The sequence below is a fragment of the Dreissena polymorpha genome, chromosome 9 (assembly GCF_020536995.1).
Source record: "Dreissena polymorpha isolate Duluth1 chromosome 9, UMN_Dpol_1.0, whole genome shotgun sequence".
NCBI classification, from domain to species: Eukaryota; Metazoa; Mollusca; class Bivalvia; order Myida; family Dreissenidae; genus Dreissena; species Dreissena polymorpha.
In genome coordinates, this window is record NC_068363.1 from 9,624,934 (window position 1) to 9,641,135 (window position 16,202).

Genomic DNA, 16,202 nt, shown 5'->3' on the forward strand with positions numbered 1-16,202 from the left:
AAATACGATCAATGGTTTCCAATTCGCAAGAAAGCCGAATTAAAAAATCTCGGGTTCCATACGCCTCAGGCTATTTGTACATTACCGTCGGTATCCCATCTGGTGCTTCCATGTGTCTTTGCTGACGAATCCGATGAGAATTCCATAGATGGGTAAAATAGTTCAGATCATGTTGTATTAATGGTATGTAACAGAATCTCAAACATTCTAAATGCACAGGATCATCAATCCGTAGCAAGCCGCTGTCTACCATATCCTTAAAATAGTTCCTCCAAAACGCAGTAAAACTCTTAAATTTACCCAAAAACGTTCAATTCTTTGATTACCAGTGGATCTCCCAGTCATATAACTGTTCATTCCAGACATGTTATCTCTGTCATTAAACCTTAACGCTATTTGCATAGCCCGTACCTGAACGTTTTCTGTCCCTGCATCGTCACGAACCAGACGTTGAACGCGACCAATTCATTTCACAAAGTTAACAAAGATGCCCGCAATAATTCGATGGTCATTATTCGAATAACATGCCTCCAGCCATAACATGCATCTGGAAAATCCATCAACCGCCCCGTGTATAACAATTCCAAAGTCGTTAGCGTAACATACCCATCAATGTGTATAGTAAAATTAGGGCCTTTATTGGTATAGACTATGCGTCGTAGGCGATGTGCAGACCTGAGAGCAACACCCTCAGGATCAAATACCTTCAATAACACCTTGTTGTTTCTTGGGTAACTTTGACATTTGTGATTGTGTTGACCAGTTTCCATATAGTTTTATAACCACATTCAGCCATCCCTCTTTTATATACTGAACGCATCGCTCGTATAACGTCTGGAAGAGGAGACGACGCGTTGCGTCTTTTTAGCCCTAACCCTCGAAGTATACGTTTCAGTTGATTCAAACTGAGAGCAGTGTTGTGTAGGAAAAGCAAGAATCCACATATACCCAGACGCGTATAGCCCTGTTTGTGCTAACGCGAAATCCAAACATCCCTTTCTTGATTTGAAAGTACAGCTAACGATGAGTCAACATATATCAGCACCACTAAGACACAACTCTGCAATATAAAAAAAGTTGTGAGTCGTTAAACACACGTTTTGCATGTATTAGTTAAGGAAAAATATCTAAAATGAATCAATCGAGATTTAAGCTCTCTCAATGCTCATAAAACCCAACGAACACATTAATATGTATTGTTTACAAACAGTGTGTGTTATTTTTACGTTTATATCAAGCATTCCTGCTGAAAAATGGACTGCGTGAGGTCTTGCGTGTTTCAAAATAATATACCAGAAACTAAAATTCTGTTTGACGCCCGGACGTCATGGACCAATGTTGCAATAATGTGATGATGTCAAAATTTTATGACGACATGATATGAAAAAGGTGTCATGGCGCAAAAAAAAACTCATCTTGTCGACTAAAACTATGATGGCAAGTAATTTTCACAAGAGCATGACGCCAAAAATTATGTAGATTTGTCGACTTAGATCATGTCGACCAAATATATTTTTGGGAAAAGCCGGACACATTTACGTCGAGACTTCAACTTAATGTCGTTATGACGAGTAAAATTAAGGTGGGAAACGCTACAAAACTATGTCGACATACCATGTTATTTCACAGTAAGTCGATATAAATTATTCCGGCATGACCACATTATTGGTGTGTACCATATACGTTTCCGTACTTTATTATCTACCGTTGTATATTTTTGTATTGTCGCCATTAATGTATGTTGTCCTGCTATGACCTATGTTATGTGTGGCCCAGACCAATTGATAGCCTAACCTATAGCATGCATGGCAAGTTGTTAAAACTTGTCGAGTAATTAGAAAACGCCATTAGTACATTAGTACTACAATAAATGTAGATGTTTTATTCTTCTGAGAAAGTCCGAGTGTATACCTACATATACAATACACACCGGTACGTTCTTTTTACGTCGGACTGATATTGATAAGGATGATGATAATAATTATGTTTCTCTAAAACGAAGACCCATTACTATGCGAAAGTCTATGTATGAGGCATTTGGTAATACAATACAAAATGTTGACACAAATTAAACCATGATTTGGAATTAATTTCGAATTAAGGGTTTAGAACCTTACGCAAAAGTTTGCGCGTGTCGAATATCCAGTGCAAGCGTGACTTTGAAGTTGCGATTTAAACAGTTCCGTGCCTACCGCGATTTCAATATTCATTAAACAGTTTTCAGTCATTTACTGTTCATGGAGAAGAAAATCGTAGGGGGTGAGGGGGTCAAAATCATGCAAATCAACAGCTTTTAACTATTTTATTAACTATGACATTATTTATTTCAATTGCAGTTTTATTACACAACGGGCCCTCGCGACATCCGTTTAACCCTTTTAAGCCTAGTGGACTCTCCCATCCTTCTAAATTGGATTAATTTATTTCCAAAATTAGGGATGATTAGTTTATTCATTTCTATATTTAGAATATTGTTTACAGAAATTCCTTTAAGTTAACAGCGCAGACCCTGATGAGGCGCCGCATCATGCAGCGTCTCATCAGGATCTACGCTGTTTGCCAAGGCCTTTTTTCTATACGCTGAAGGCATAAATGGGTTAAAACGAAGACCCATTACTATGCGAAAGTCTATGTATGAGGAATTTGGTAATACAATACAAAATGTTGACTCAAATTTAAACATGCTTTGGAATGAATTTCGAAGAGTTTTGAACCTGACGCAAAATGTTGGGCGTGTCGAGTATCCAGTACGCACGTGACTTTGAAGTTGCGATTTATACAGTTCTGTTCCTACCGCGATTTCCATATTCATTAAACAGTTTTCAGTCATTTTCTGTTCATGGAGCAGTAAATCGCAGGGCGTGAGGGTGCCAAAATCATGCAAATCAACAGCGTTTAACTATTTTATAAACTATGACATTATATATTTCAATTGCACTTTTATTACACAACGGGTCCTCGCGACATCCGTTTAACCCATTTATGCCTAGTGGACTCTCCCATCCTTCTAAATTGGATTAATTTATTTCCAAAATTAGGGATGTCTAGTATGTTTATTTCTATATTAAGAATATTTCTTACAGAAATTCAATTCAGCAAACAGCATCATGCGGCGTCTCATCTGGGTCTACGCTGTTTGCCAAGGCCTTTTTCTAGACGCTAGGTATAACTGGGTTAAGGCGGGCCATGTTGGTATTAAACATAAACTTTGATTATTATCATTAACTACCGTTTTATGGCCACGATGACAACGCAAAAGTCCAGACCACAGGCGGACTCGTTATCACGTGACTTTGACGTTTCTAATCAATTCTCGTGTATCGATACAACGAAGGAAGTGAAGCTTTTGGTGGATGTTTTTACAATGTGACTATGAATATACTTAACTGACTTAATCAAATGGCTCAATATTAAATCTTATTGAATGTAAGGTATGTATGGGAATATGTCATACATTTAATTTGAAATGTATTTGTAAACAAGTTAGAGCTAGGGCACATGCATAAAAATAATTAAAAGTATTTCACACAAAAAGCGAAAATGTTGCATAGTGTTTACAAGAAAATACAAATACTCTCATCGTACTAAGTAAACAAAATAGTTTATTAATTATTTTCTCATGCAATCTTAGTTTTGCGTTACCTGTCATGTAGACATGCAAGCTTACAAATGTCGAAATGCGTGCTTACTTAAATGTCGACAAGAGGCCTTACTATTATGATTGGATCAGGATCTGTCAATATCCACGTTGATGCATGTTCACTTGCAAATAAACATGCGTGCCAAATAGGCGGTAATGCATGCCAACTAAGACGAAACTTGCGAACGAACTGGAATGCAAACATTTTTACTAACGAGGATGAAAACATGCGTGCTAAATAATAAGTAAAGATGCTGCTTCCTATTTGATAAACTTGCGTTCTATCTGTTATAAACGCGTACTAACTAGGCTTTTATAATGCCTACTGACTTTGATGTAAACATGATTCAGGTACTCATATGGATGCAAACATGTGCTATAACTAGGATGAAAACATTCAGTCTAAATTGGATATTGTAAACATGATTCAGGTACTCATTTGTGTGCAAACATGTGCTATAACTAGGATAAAAACATTCAGTCTAAATTGGATATTGTAAACATGATTCAGGTACTCATTTGTATGCAAACATGTGCTATAACTAGGATGAAATCATTCAGTCTAAATTGGATATTGTATAATAACGGGTGCTAACTCGAATGTAAATATTCGAACTGATGAGGATGTATGCATACGTAGGTAAATGGATGTTCACATGCTTTCAACTTATGTGAACACGTGCGTTCTTACTACGGCGCAACACATATTGCATCTATGGTGAAAACATATGAGCCTCGCTCTGTGAAAAGGGAGTTTAGTGCATATGCGCAGTCTGCACAGGCTAATCTGGAACGACACTTTCCGCTTGTGTGATAATTTTCGTTTGAACAAAGTCTCTTCTTAGCAACAATATGGTTTAGGCCGAAAGTGTCGTTCATGATTAGCCTGTGCGGACTGCATAGGCAAATCTGGGACGACACCGTTCTTACATGCATTAAACCCCCTTTTCACAGAACGCGACTCATATTTATGTACAATGATGTAAACATGACTTCTAAGCGAGGTTAACAATATTACGTCCATGTACGTTTGTATAAACATGGATGTAAATCATATAAATTTATAATGAATAAAGTAAAAACATATGCGTCAAATAACATGTGCACGTGTATACTTACTATGTAAAATGCACGTCCACTGAGATGTGCACTCGCGTACTAATTATGAGTATTTTTTTTTCAAATGTGTCGTGTAAATTATTAGCATGTATATACTAATTATTGAGTAAATAAACTAAATTGTTGCAATGCGTACGGATTGTATTATACTTATTGTGTGCTAAGCATTTGTACATATGCGGACGGATTATTATGTATTTGTGATACGCGCATCAATTAAACTATAAGCCGCTATGATGCAAACATGCGAACGGCCCGGACTACATAAGTGCTGACTCGGTGTATTCATGCGCACCATCAACATGAGTGCTGACTCGGTGTATTCATGCGTACCGTCAACATGAGTGCTGACTCGGTGTATTCATGCGTACCGTCAACGCGATTGTTTACTCGGTGTATTCATGCGTACCATCAACATGAGTGCTGACTCGGTGTATCCATGCGTACCGTACACATGCGTGCTGATTCGGTGTATTCATGCTATCCGTTAACATGAGTGCTGACTCGGTGTATTCAAGCGTACCATCAAAGCGAGTGTTTACTCGGTGTATTCATTCGTACCATCAACATAAGTGCTGACTCGGTGTATCCATGTGTATCGTCAACATGAGTGCTGACTCGGTGTATCCATGTGTATCGCCAACATGAGTGCTAACTCGGTGTATTCATGCGTACCGTCAACATGAGTGCTGACTCGGTGTATTCATGCGTACCGTAAACATGAATGTTGACTCGGTGTATTGATGCGGATCGTTAACATGAGTGCTGACCCCATGTATTCATGCTAACTGTCAATATGAGTACTGACTGGGTGTATCCATGCGTACCGTCAATATGAGTACTGACTCGGTGTATTCATGTGTATCGTCAACATGAGTACTGACTCGGTGTATTAATGTGTATCGTCAACATGAGTACTGACTCGGTGTATTCATGCGTACCGTCAATATGAGAGCTGACTCGGTGTATTCATGCGTACCGTCAATATGAGTACTGACTCGATGTATTAATGTGTATCGTCAATATGAGTACTGACTCGGTGTATTAATGTGTATCGTCAATATGAGTACTGACTTCGTGTATCCATGCGTACCGTCAATATGAGTACTGACTCGGTGTATTCATGCGTATCGTCAACATGAGTACTGACTCGGTGTATCCATTCGTACCGTCAACATGAGCATTGACTCGGTGTATTCATGCGTACCGTCAACATGAGTACTCTCTCGGTGTATTCATGCGTATCGTCAACATGAGTAGGGACTCGGTGTATTCATGCGTACCGTCAACATGAGTGCTGACTCGGTGTATTCATGCGTACCGTCAACATGCGTGCTGAGTCGATGTATTCATTTGTACCGTCAATATGAGTGCTTACTCGGTGAATTCATGCGTATCTGCAACATGAGTACTGACTTCGTGTATCCATGGTAACGTCAACAAGAGTACTGACTCGGTGTATTAATGCGTACCGTCAACATGAGTACTGACTTCGTGTATCCATGCGTACCGTCAATATGAGTACTGACTCGGTGTTTTCATGCGTACCGTCAACATGAGTACTGACTTGGTGTATTCATGCGTACCGTCAACATGAGTGCTGACTCGGTGTATTCATGCGTACCGTCAACATGCGTGCTGAGTCGATGTATTCATTTGTACCGTCAATATGAGTGCTTACTCGGTGAATTCATGCGTATCGGCAACATGAGTACTGACTTCGTGTATCCATGGTAACGTCAAAAAGAGTACTGACTCGGTGTATTAATGCGTACCGTCAACATGAGTAATGACTTCGTGTATCCATGCGTACCGTCAATATGAGTACTGACTCGGTGTATTCATGCGTACCGTCAACATGAGTACTGACTCGGTGTATTCATGCGTACCGTCAACATGAGTGCTGACTCGGTGTATTCATGCGTACCGTCAACATGCGTGCTGAGTCGATGTATTCATTTGTACCGTCAATATGAGTGCTTACTCGGTGAATTCATGCGTATCGGCAACATGAGTACTGACTTCGTGTATCCATGGTAACGTCAACAAGAGTACTGACTCGGTGTATTAATGCGTACCGTCAACATGAGTACTGACTTCGTGTATCCATGCGTACCGTCAATATGAGTACTGACTCGGTGTATTCATGCGTACCGTCAACATGAGTGCTGACTTGGTGTATTCATGCGTTCCGTAAATATGAGTACCGACTCGGTATATTCATGCGTACCGTCAATATGAGTGTTTACTCGGTGTATTTATGCACACCATCAATATGAGTACTGACTCGGTGTATTCATGCGTACCGTCAATTAATTCATGCGTACCGTCAATATGAGTGTTTACTCGGTGTATTTATGCGTACCGTCAATATGAGTACTGACTCGGTGTATTCATGCGTACCGTCAATATGAGTACTGACTCGGTGTATTCATGCGTACCGTCAATATGAGTACTGACTCGGTGTATTCATGCGTACCGTCAACATGAGTGCTGACTTGGTGTATTCATGCGTACCGTCAATATGAGTACCGACTCGGTATATTCATGCGTACCGTCAATATGAGTGTTTACTCGGTGTATTTATGCACACCATCAATATGAGTACTGACTCGGTGTATTCATGCGTACCGTCAATTAATTCATGCGTACCGTCAATATGAGTGTTTACTCGGTGTATTTATGCGTACCATCAATATGAGTACTGAATCGGTGTATTCATGCGTGACGTCAATATGACTACTGACCCGATGTATTAATGCGTGCCGTCAAAATGAGTGCTGACTCAGTGTATTTATGCGTACCGTCAATATGAGTGCTGACTCGGTGTATTCATGCGTACCATAAATATGAGTGCTGACTCGGTGTATTCATGCGTACCGTCAACATGAGTATTGACTCGGTGTATTCATGCGTACCATCAACATGAGTACTGACTCGGTGTATTTATGCGTACCGTCAACATGAGTACTGACTCGGTGTAATCATGCGTACCGTCAACATGAGTGCTGACTCGGTGTATTCATGCGTACCGTCAACATGAGCTCTGACTTCTGATTAAAATACGAATGCACTCATGGAGAAAACATGTGTATGTTCGGGCAGTGATGTCAACATCCGTTTTATCAGGGGTTACAAATGTTGGTTAAATTGCGTAATTATTATGTAAAAAACTGTAATTAAAATAGTTCACTTAAGTATATTGTTCACATGCATCCTAACCATATTGTACACATTATTACGTTTGGACTAAAATGAAATCATCAGAGAGGCGTACATTATGGCCGGGTTTCATTCTCGTACATGCAACATACTTCTTCGATTAGGATTTGGGATGGTGTGTTTATGTTATTATTTAAGTGTTGCTTAAAATATGAATTTTGATTACTGGCAGTTCGTTGTTCTGTAGATTTCCTCAGATTTCGTGGAGAAAATCACGTAGTTTGCATTCGTAAAAATACGTTCACATGTAACGTCGTTTAACAACCTTGTCTTTTCTTTTGTCTACCATGACTAAATAAAGATATCAATGTTTTATAACTTGTTAATGTTGATGTCGCATGTTTAAATGAACTAGACTAAATTAACTGTATTGTTTTGAATACGTTACACATGTCTTTTATTGACGCGGTGTGCTTTCATCTTATGTTAGCACGTGGAAAACATATCTCAAAATAGTAATATGTGTAATACGTATTGCTGTGACATTTTTTAAATATATCTCGCGGTAATTTATACGTCATATCATAGATTTCAATTTTTTTTAGTCGCGTTCAATGAAAACAGTGCTTTATGCATGCACACAAAGTGCCATCCCATAGTAGCCTGTGAAGTCCGCACAGGCTAGTCAGTGATGTCATTTTCCGCCTACAAAGTGCCATCCCATAGTAGCCTGTGAAGTCCGCACAGGCTAGTCAGTGATGTCATTTTCCGCCTACAAAGTGCCATCCCATAGTAGCCTGTGAAGTCCGCACAGGCTAGTCAGTGATGTCATTTTCCGCCTACAAAGTGCCATCCCATAGTAGCCTGTGAAGTCCGCACAGGCTAATCAGTGATGTCATTTTCCGCCTACAAAGTGCCATCCCATAGTAGCCTGTGAAGTCCGCACAGGCTAATCAGTGACGTCATTTTCCGCCTACAAAGTGCCATCCCATAGTAGCCTGTGAAGTCCGCACAGGCTAATCAGTGACGTCATTTTCCGCCTACAAAGTGCCATCCCATAGAAGCCTGTGAAGTCCGCACAGGCTAATCAGTGACGTCATTTTCCGCCTACAAAGTGCCATCCCATAGTAGCCTGTGAAGTCCGCACAGGCTAATCAGTGACGTCATTTTCCGCCTACAAAGTGCCATCCCATAGTAGCCTGTGAAGTCCGCACAGGCTAATCAGTGACGTCATTTTCCGCCTACAAAGTGCCATCCCATAGTAGCCTGTGAAGTCCGCACAGGCTAATCAGTGACGTCATTTTCCGCCTACAAAGTGCCATCCCATAGTAGCCTGTGAAGTCCGCACAGGCTAATCAGTGACGTCATTTTCCGCCTACAAAGTGCCATCCCAAAGTAGCCTGTGAAGTCCGCACAGGCTAATCAGTGACGTCATTTTCCGCCTACAAAGTGCCATCCCATGGTAGCCTGTGAAGTCCGCACAGGCTAATCAGTGACGTCATTTCCGCCTATACTTGATTTTTGTTTAGAAGAGACTTCCTGCTAACAAAATATAAAAAAAAAACGTAAAAAACGGAAATGTCATCCTGAATAGTCTTTGTGGACTGCACAGGCTATTCTGGGACTGCACAGGCTATTCTGGGACTGCACAAGCTATTCTGGGACTGCACAGGCTATTCTGGGACTGCACAGGCTATTCTGGGACTGCACAGGCTATTCTGGGACTGCACAGGCTATTCTGGGACTGCACAGGCTATTCTGGGACTGAACAGGCTATTATGGGATGAAACTTTACGCACATGCATTAAGCCCAGTTTTCCCAGAAATTATAGGTTTGTGAAATTAAGCACTAAGCAATAAAAAGACCAATTATTCCCTATCTGAAGATTTCACGACGCGAATTTTCACAATTTTAGACTTTGTCGCGTTAAAATTTAATAATCGGCCTGAAACCGATAGTTTAAACAATTGCGCAAAAACAATCGCTGATTATGATCAAGCCTCGTAGTTTGCTGGTCTATTTTGTGAGAAGACTATTAGGTCTAGAAGATTATTGATATATGTACTTCTAAGTCTAGTAGTGTTTTTTTTATTATTTACTTCCAAGTCTAGTAGTTTTCTTTATATTTTGTGATTTTCTTCCAAGTCTAGTAGTTTGTTTTTATTTTGTGATTGACTTCCAAGTCTAGTATTTAACTTACATGTTTTTGAATTTTCTTCCAAGTCTAGTAGTTTACTGACATATTTTGTGAATTACTACTAAATTAGGTAGTTTGCTGATACATTTTGTGATTTACTAACAGGTGCAGTATTTTGCTGATATATTTTATAAGCACTACAAAGTTTTCTGGTATATTGTGCTCTTTACTCTAAAACCTAGTAGTGCACTTGTACGTGTGTGCATTATTATAAAAATAAGTTATTTGTTAATGTATTTCATGGTTTAAACCATAAAGCCTAGTAAATTTACTGATATAGTTTGTAATTTACTATAACGTTTAATAGTTCGCTGATTTATTTTGTAATATACTTACAAGTCTCGTAGTTGGCTGTTATATTATGTGATCTTCTACTAAGTCAAACATTGTTTTTAGAGTTTTATTTTATATTGGGCCGTGTTCTGTGAAATGGGGGTTTATTGCATGTGCGTAAAGTGTCGTCCCAGAAAAGCCTGTGCAGTCCGCACAGACTAATCATGGACGCCACTTTCCGCCTCAACTGGATTTTTGAGAAGACGAGACTTTCTGTAAACAAAATACCATAAAATCGTAACGTGTTGTCCCTGATTAGCCCGTATGGACTACATTTACGCATATGCATTAAACCCACCTTTTTACAGAGAACGACCTATTTGTTAATTTACTACCAAGTTTAGTAACACGCTGCTACATCTTATGGTTAAGAATTATTAAGTGGACTAGTGCGCTGACATATTCGTGATTTACTCTAAAGTGCGTATAATAAGTGTATGGATCATAAATACTACTACTATAATAATAATAATAATAATAATAATAATAATAATAATAATAATAATAATAATAATAATAATAATAATAATAATAATAATAGTAATAATTATAATAAAAAAGTAATAAATAGAATAATGATAATTATTATTATTAAGTAGTAGGCATAATTACAGTGCTATGTCATTGTGTTTTTTTGAAAGTAGATAGACAATTAAAATTTGCTCTTTTCAATCAAATTATTTCACTTTTTATTAACTGGTTCTGATTGAAATGGCGGCATTTAACTTTATTGAGATTCAAACTTCATGCTCAGCCTTACAACGGTTGCAACACCTTAAGTTATTTTTTTTCAAAAAAGATGCAAATGCAGTTCTTTGAAGTTTATTTTACAATAAATATGGATTATCTTATTTTCACAAAGTTGGTATAACATGAATCCCCTCGTAAATTTTCCCATAATGTATATACGTGTTTAATTAGTAATTTGCCAAGCTTTATTTATATTATTGCAGATTGAACATCATGAAGATTGTAATCATCTTTCTGATATTACCTACGGTTCGAGCGCTGATCGAGGAGATTCCTGTGACAAGGGACATCCAGGATTGTCTTGATCGCTCGTATGCAAAAGGTTAGCCCACATTTATCCGAGCCGTGCTCTGTGAAAAGGGGTTTTAATGCATGTGCATAAAGTCCGCACAGTCCGCACAGGCTAATCAGGGACGACATTTTCCGCAAAAACTTTATTGAAACGAAAAATATCATAAAAGTGGAGAGTGTCGTCCCAGAAACGCCTGTACGGACTGAACAGGCTAATCTGGGACGACACTTTACATTCATTAAACTTTTCACAGAGCACGGCTTAAGTTTGTTTTTGTGTTTTTGTATGTGATAAACAATCATGCATAAATATGAGCCACGTTCTATGCAGTCAGCACGACTTATCAGGGACAGCATTTGCCGCATAATTAAATTTCGGATTTTGGAAATTTTGTAATGGAAAAAAAACACCCGTTTTACCAAGGTTCCTATAAATAATGATATTTTATACCGTTCTTATTGTTGATTTTACATTCTATAAATGTGCTGTTGCATATGTAAACAAAGTGTATGCGCGCATACTAGTGTCGGGTTCAACACCGTATAAAATAATATATTTCTGTGACTGATCAAAAAGATGGTTATTGAAAAACGGTAGTGGGGAATACATGTATGCTATATCATATTTATGTCTATCAGTCAGAATATGGTAAATGAAAGTGAAATTTAAAAAATTAAAAATGCTCTGGAACTTCAGTCTCTGCATACAGATAAAAAGTTACCAGAAGACATGATTTTACGTTTCATTTTAAAATTTTCTAGGGGGAGGACCTCCAAACCCCGATTGCAGGAGGGGGACACCCCTTCCGCCACCTACCGCTTCGCCACTTCGTTGTTTAATATCAATCGTTGATGGAACATTTCACACACACTTTTTCAAAACCCGGGCTACGGGCCAAGATACACATGTCAAATACATGTATAGATTTATTTTATTTTGCTATACGCCCATTCACACATACACCACGTGATTCGTTCAGGTAACCTAACACGACAGGTCGGTGAGAAGGTCATCTGGCACTGCATCCATGGCAACCACTGGAAAAGGCATGGCGCCGGTCTGACAATGCCTGAGGAAGCTATGAAATGGTTCTCTAGCCTCATCCACAAAGATCTAAGGTAGTTAACAGTTATTTCCGTTGCCTTCTTGGTTTATAGCTTGTCTTTTTGTATGTTTGTCTGTAAAATATTATAGCAAACGTGAAGTTAATTCGCCTACCAAAACCATTTTATTACCTTGCATGTCAAAGTTGTTCAACTACCGATTGCCAAACAGTATGACTCACAACACGAAACGAAATTACTATTGCCACTGAAAAAAAGACACATAATGGATTCCTCAAGTCGTTGAGTTAAAAAGACATCTACCCGCTAGTGAGTGACAGAAACCTTTAAGTTTTGCGTACGCATTAATTACACAACGTCTGTGGAACGATCTAAGTAATGATTCTGTAAAAGCTGCGTATTCTTTATTTCCGACTTCAGTGAGGCTCACCACCGGCGGCGTTCTCGTCGACAGGCCGTCCGCCGCCGGCAGGCGATCCCGCCGCTGCGCATCCGTCGGGAGTACCGTATGATCAGCGACGCCGAGAGGGCGCAGTTCCACCGGGCCTTAAACATGCTAAAGGAGGACACGGTATGGTGTGAAAGGCAATTCTATTGTTTGAAATTGCATTATGCTTATTCTAAGATGAATATGAAGTGTGAGTTGAAACTTATAAGTGGCTTTACAAGTATATAGTCGGTCCCTTTTAAGTTATGATAGAACTCGTTATCACTACACAAACAAAGAGTATAACCTTTGTAAAAGTATTTGGTTTGAACTTACTTGCAGCATTAAGTGAGTCGAATGAAATCACTACAAAACATAACACACGTGACAAAAATTATTCCAAAACTTTCAGTCCATTCCCCCTAACCGTTTCGATGCCCTTGGTCGTCTGCATGAACTGCTCGGTGAACGCGCGCACGACGGGCCAAACTTCCTTGGCTGGCACCGGTTCTTCCTGGTCGTGTAAGTACGATGACGTCACGCGGGACGCACCTGGCTTTTTGTACCGGAGTTCGTTGAATGGAGTAGTGACATAGAAGTAATTGTTAAGCGGAAATAACACTTACATAATCGTACATCTTATCGTTCTCACGAAACGATTCAATCTCCGTTTGGTTTTGAAGTTTGTGATCGTCCGTACTTGACGCGTTATATTGAAATAAAAGTTATAATAATAATAATAATGTCTATACACGTAATATGTGTATAAGCATTATATGAAAATACAAATAGCACGTTAGCCAAAAAGAAACTATCCTCGTTTCTGTACTTGCAGTGCCGAAAACGCTCTGAGGGAGAAGATCCCCACGGTAACTATCCCCTACTGGGACTCGACGCTAGATGGCGACTTGAAGGACCCACGGGCGTCTTACATATGGAGTCACGAATTCATGGGAAACGGTAACGGGGTCGTAAAAAACGGCCCCTTAGCAGGCTGGACTACGCCGTATGGACCTCTGATGAGAAACTTCGGGGACGGCGGTACCATGATGAACTGGACCAGTATTCGAGATTGTTTTAACCGGCAGCATCTCGCAGAGATCTTGCATCCGCAGGCCGCACCGGAAGCCAATTTAGAGGATCACCACGGAGAGCCACATCTCTGGATTGGCGGTCACATGTCTCCGCAGGCTCTCGCAGGATATGACCCTATCTTCCTACTGCATCACTCATTTATAGACTTGATTTGGGAGCTGTTTAGAAGGATTCAGCGCCGAAAAGGTATCGACCCTACGACCGATTATCCCACGACCAACACGGGTCCGCCGGGCCACCGCTTAACAGACTCTTCGGGCTTCGGCAGTCTGCAAAACAGTCATGCCTTGAGCGATATCTTTACCTCCGAAATGTACACGTACCAACTTCCGCCCACCTGCTCGTTGGCGCGACCAAACTGCGGTTCCTCTTACCTCGATTGTGACACCTCCAATGGCAAGCCGAAATGCGTCGCTGGTTCCGTGTTCGACACGCCGCCGGGTGAGGTGTTCGAAATTGACCGCATTGCAGAGACTTTCGGGAAACGGAAGAGGCGCCAGGTGCCCGGCTTTGCAAACAACGACGAGCATGTGAATAGCTATATCCAGCAGCTTGAAACGGCTACTACCATAAAATGTCAGCCAGAAAACGTAAACGACCACTACGTTAATAATTACAACATCGATGGGGCATCCGACAAAAGGCGTTGGTCATTCATTCCAGTTAGTGTGATTGTTAAGAACGTTCACACCACAGCCGGCGAAAATATAACGAAAGCTGCGATATATCCGAAGTGCGAAAACGACAAAACACTACCGTTGAATGTTTACGTTGAATCGAATGGCTTAAACTATCGAGGCTTTTACAAAGAAGTCGCTCACATCCCGAAGGATCTCGCCGTCAGTTCGACATTTACTTATATCGGAATACGTTCACCATCTGTCAACGTGTCTGACGTCATGATATCGGCGTACGACTCGTGCGGTCGAATTTGTAGAGTATTTTGCAAGTCCGGGCCCGATCTTAAACATCGTCAAACAGGAAGTAGTTACCATCCGTGTCCGGGGTCGATACGCGTGACACAAAGCTGGCCATTGCAATACGGAAATGACGTTACGTCATTTTCTAAGACTTTATGGAATGACGATAACTTTGGTTACCCAAATTTCAGAGAAGACCTTGTATTTGTGAAAATTGTATGTGGCGATGGAATCACGTGGCCATGGAGAAAGTAGCGTAAATATTTATGTTGCTGACGTAACCATTATACATATAAGCATGCAATTTGCATTAGGCAATTAAAGGGACCTTTTCACGTTTTGGTAAACTGACAAAATTGGAAAAAATGTTTCAGATTCGCGATTTGTTGTTATAATACAGCAATACTGAACATTTAGGTCCATGGGAGGGATAAAATTCATTAAAACTTTGCTTTGGTTTTTCTTCATTTAATGTGGTACAATATGGTCAAACTATATATCGTGTTAAAGCTGAAGACGGATTGAATAACATAAACACATTTTTGACATTCAATATTTGTGTGCTTTATTTAATTTTGGTTTAAAAACCAATACATTTTTACACTAATTTACAAAATCTCAATCTAAAGTTAGGAAGGATATGCACTACCTTAACAAGGTCAAGTTAGCAACATTTCACAGAAAATTATTGTCATAAAACAACAAATGAGTTTTTATTCAACTGCCTTTTTTGGATAAATTTTCTAAACAAAGTTCTAAAAATAACTAAAACATAACTACTTTTTATAAATCCAGGTATGGTGGATAATAAGAGTTACAATTCTATTTCAAAGGCTTAACAATTTTGCTATTTACCTCTCAAACAAATTGCAAATTTTAAACCATCTCAAATTGAAATAGATTGCAGACGACATACAAAATTGTAAAGGAATATAAAGAAATTGGCAAGCCGATTGATTCTATATTTCGATTCCTTCTACCCATTTTGAAAGCGTGGCCCTCGCTTTTCTCCGTAGAAAAACGTGCAAAACAGATAGGTCGAAACCACGTGCAGTGGTGAGAAAACCTGGTATGTGTATACACATACCTGAGAAAACACATACTTATTTTGACAGTTGGGTTGCAACTAGTAAAACAACTATAAACAATAATCAGCAAGAGATCGCACTAAATGACAGAAATTACCACGTAGAGATATCATC

The 16,202-nt window shown here is 39.5% G+C and overlaps 1 protein-coding gene across 1 annotated transcript in view; it reads left to right on the top strand.

Moving 5' to 3' along the window:
* The window catches only part of LOC127844754 (uncharacterized), a 33,122-nt gene extending 17,641 nt beyond the window's left edge, over positions 1-15,481 (top strand). Inside the window, exons 7-9 of the mRNA XM_052375213.1 lie at positions 12,979-13,129; positions 13,398-13,507; positions 13,821-15,481. Coding sequence (XP_052231173.1) covers positions 12,979-13,129; positions 13,398-13,507; positions 13,821-15,255 — 1,696 coding nt within the window. The 3' untranslated portion in view covers positions 15,256-15,481. The remainder of the gene's footprint in view (positions 1-12,978; positions 13,130-13,397; positions 13,508-13,820) is intronic.
* Positions 15,482-16,202: the final 721 nt, after the last annotated feature.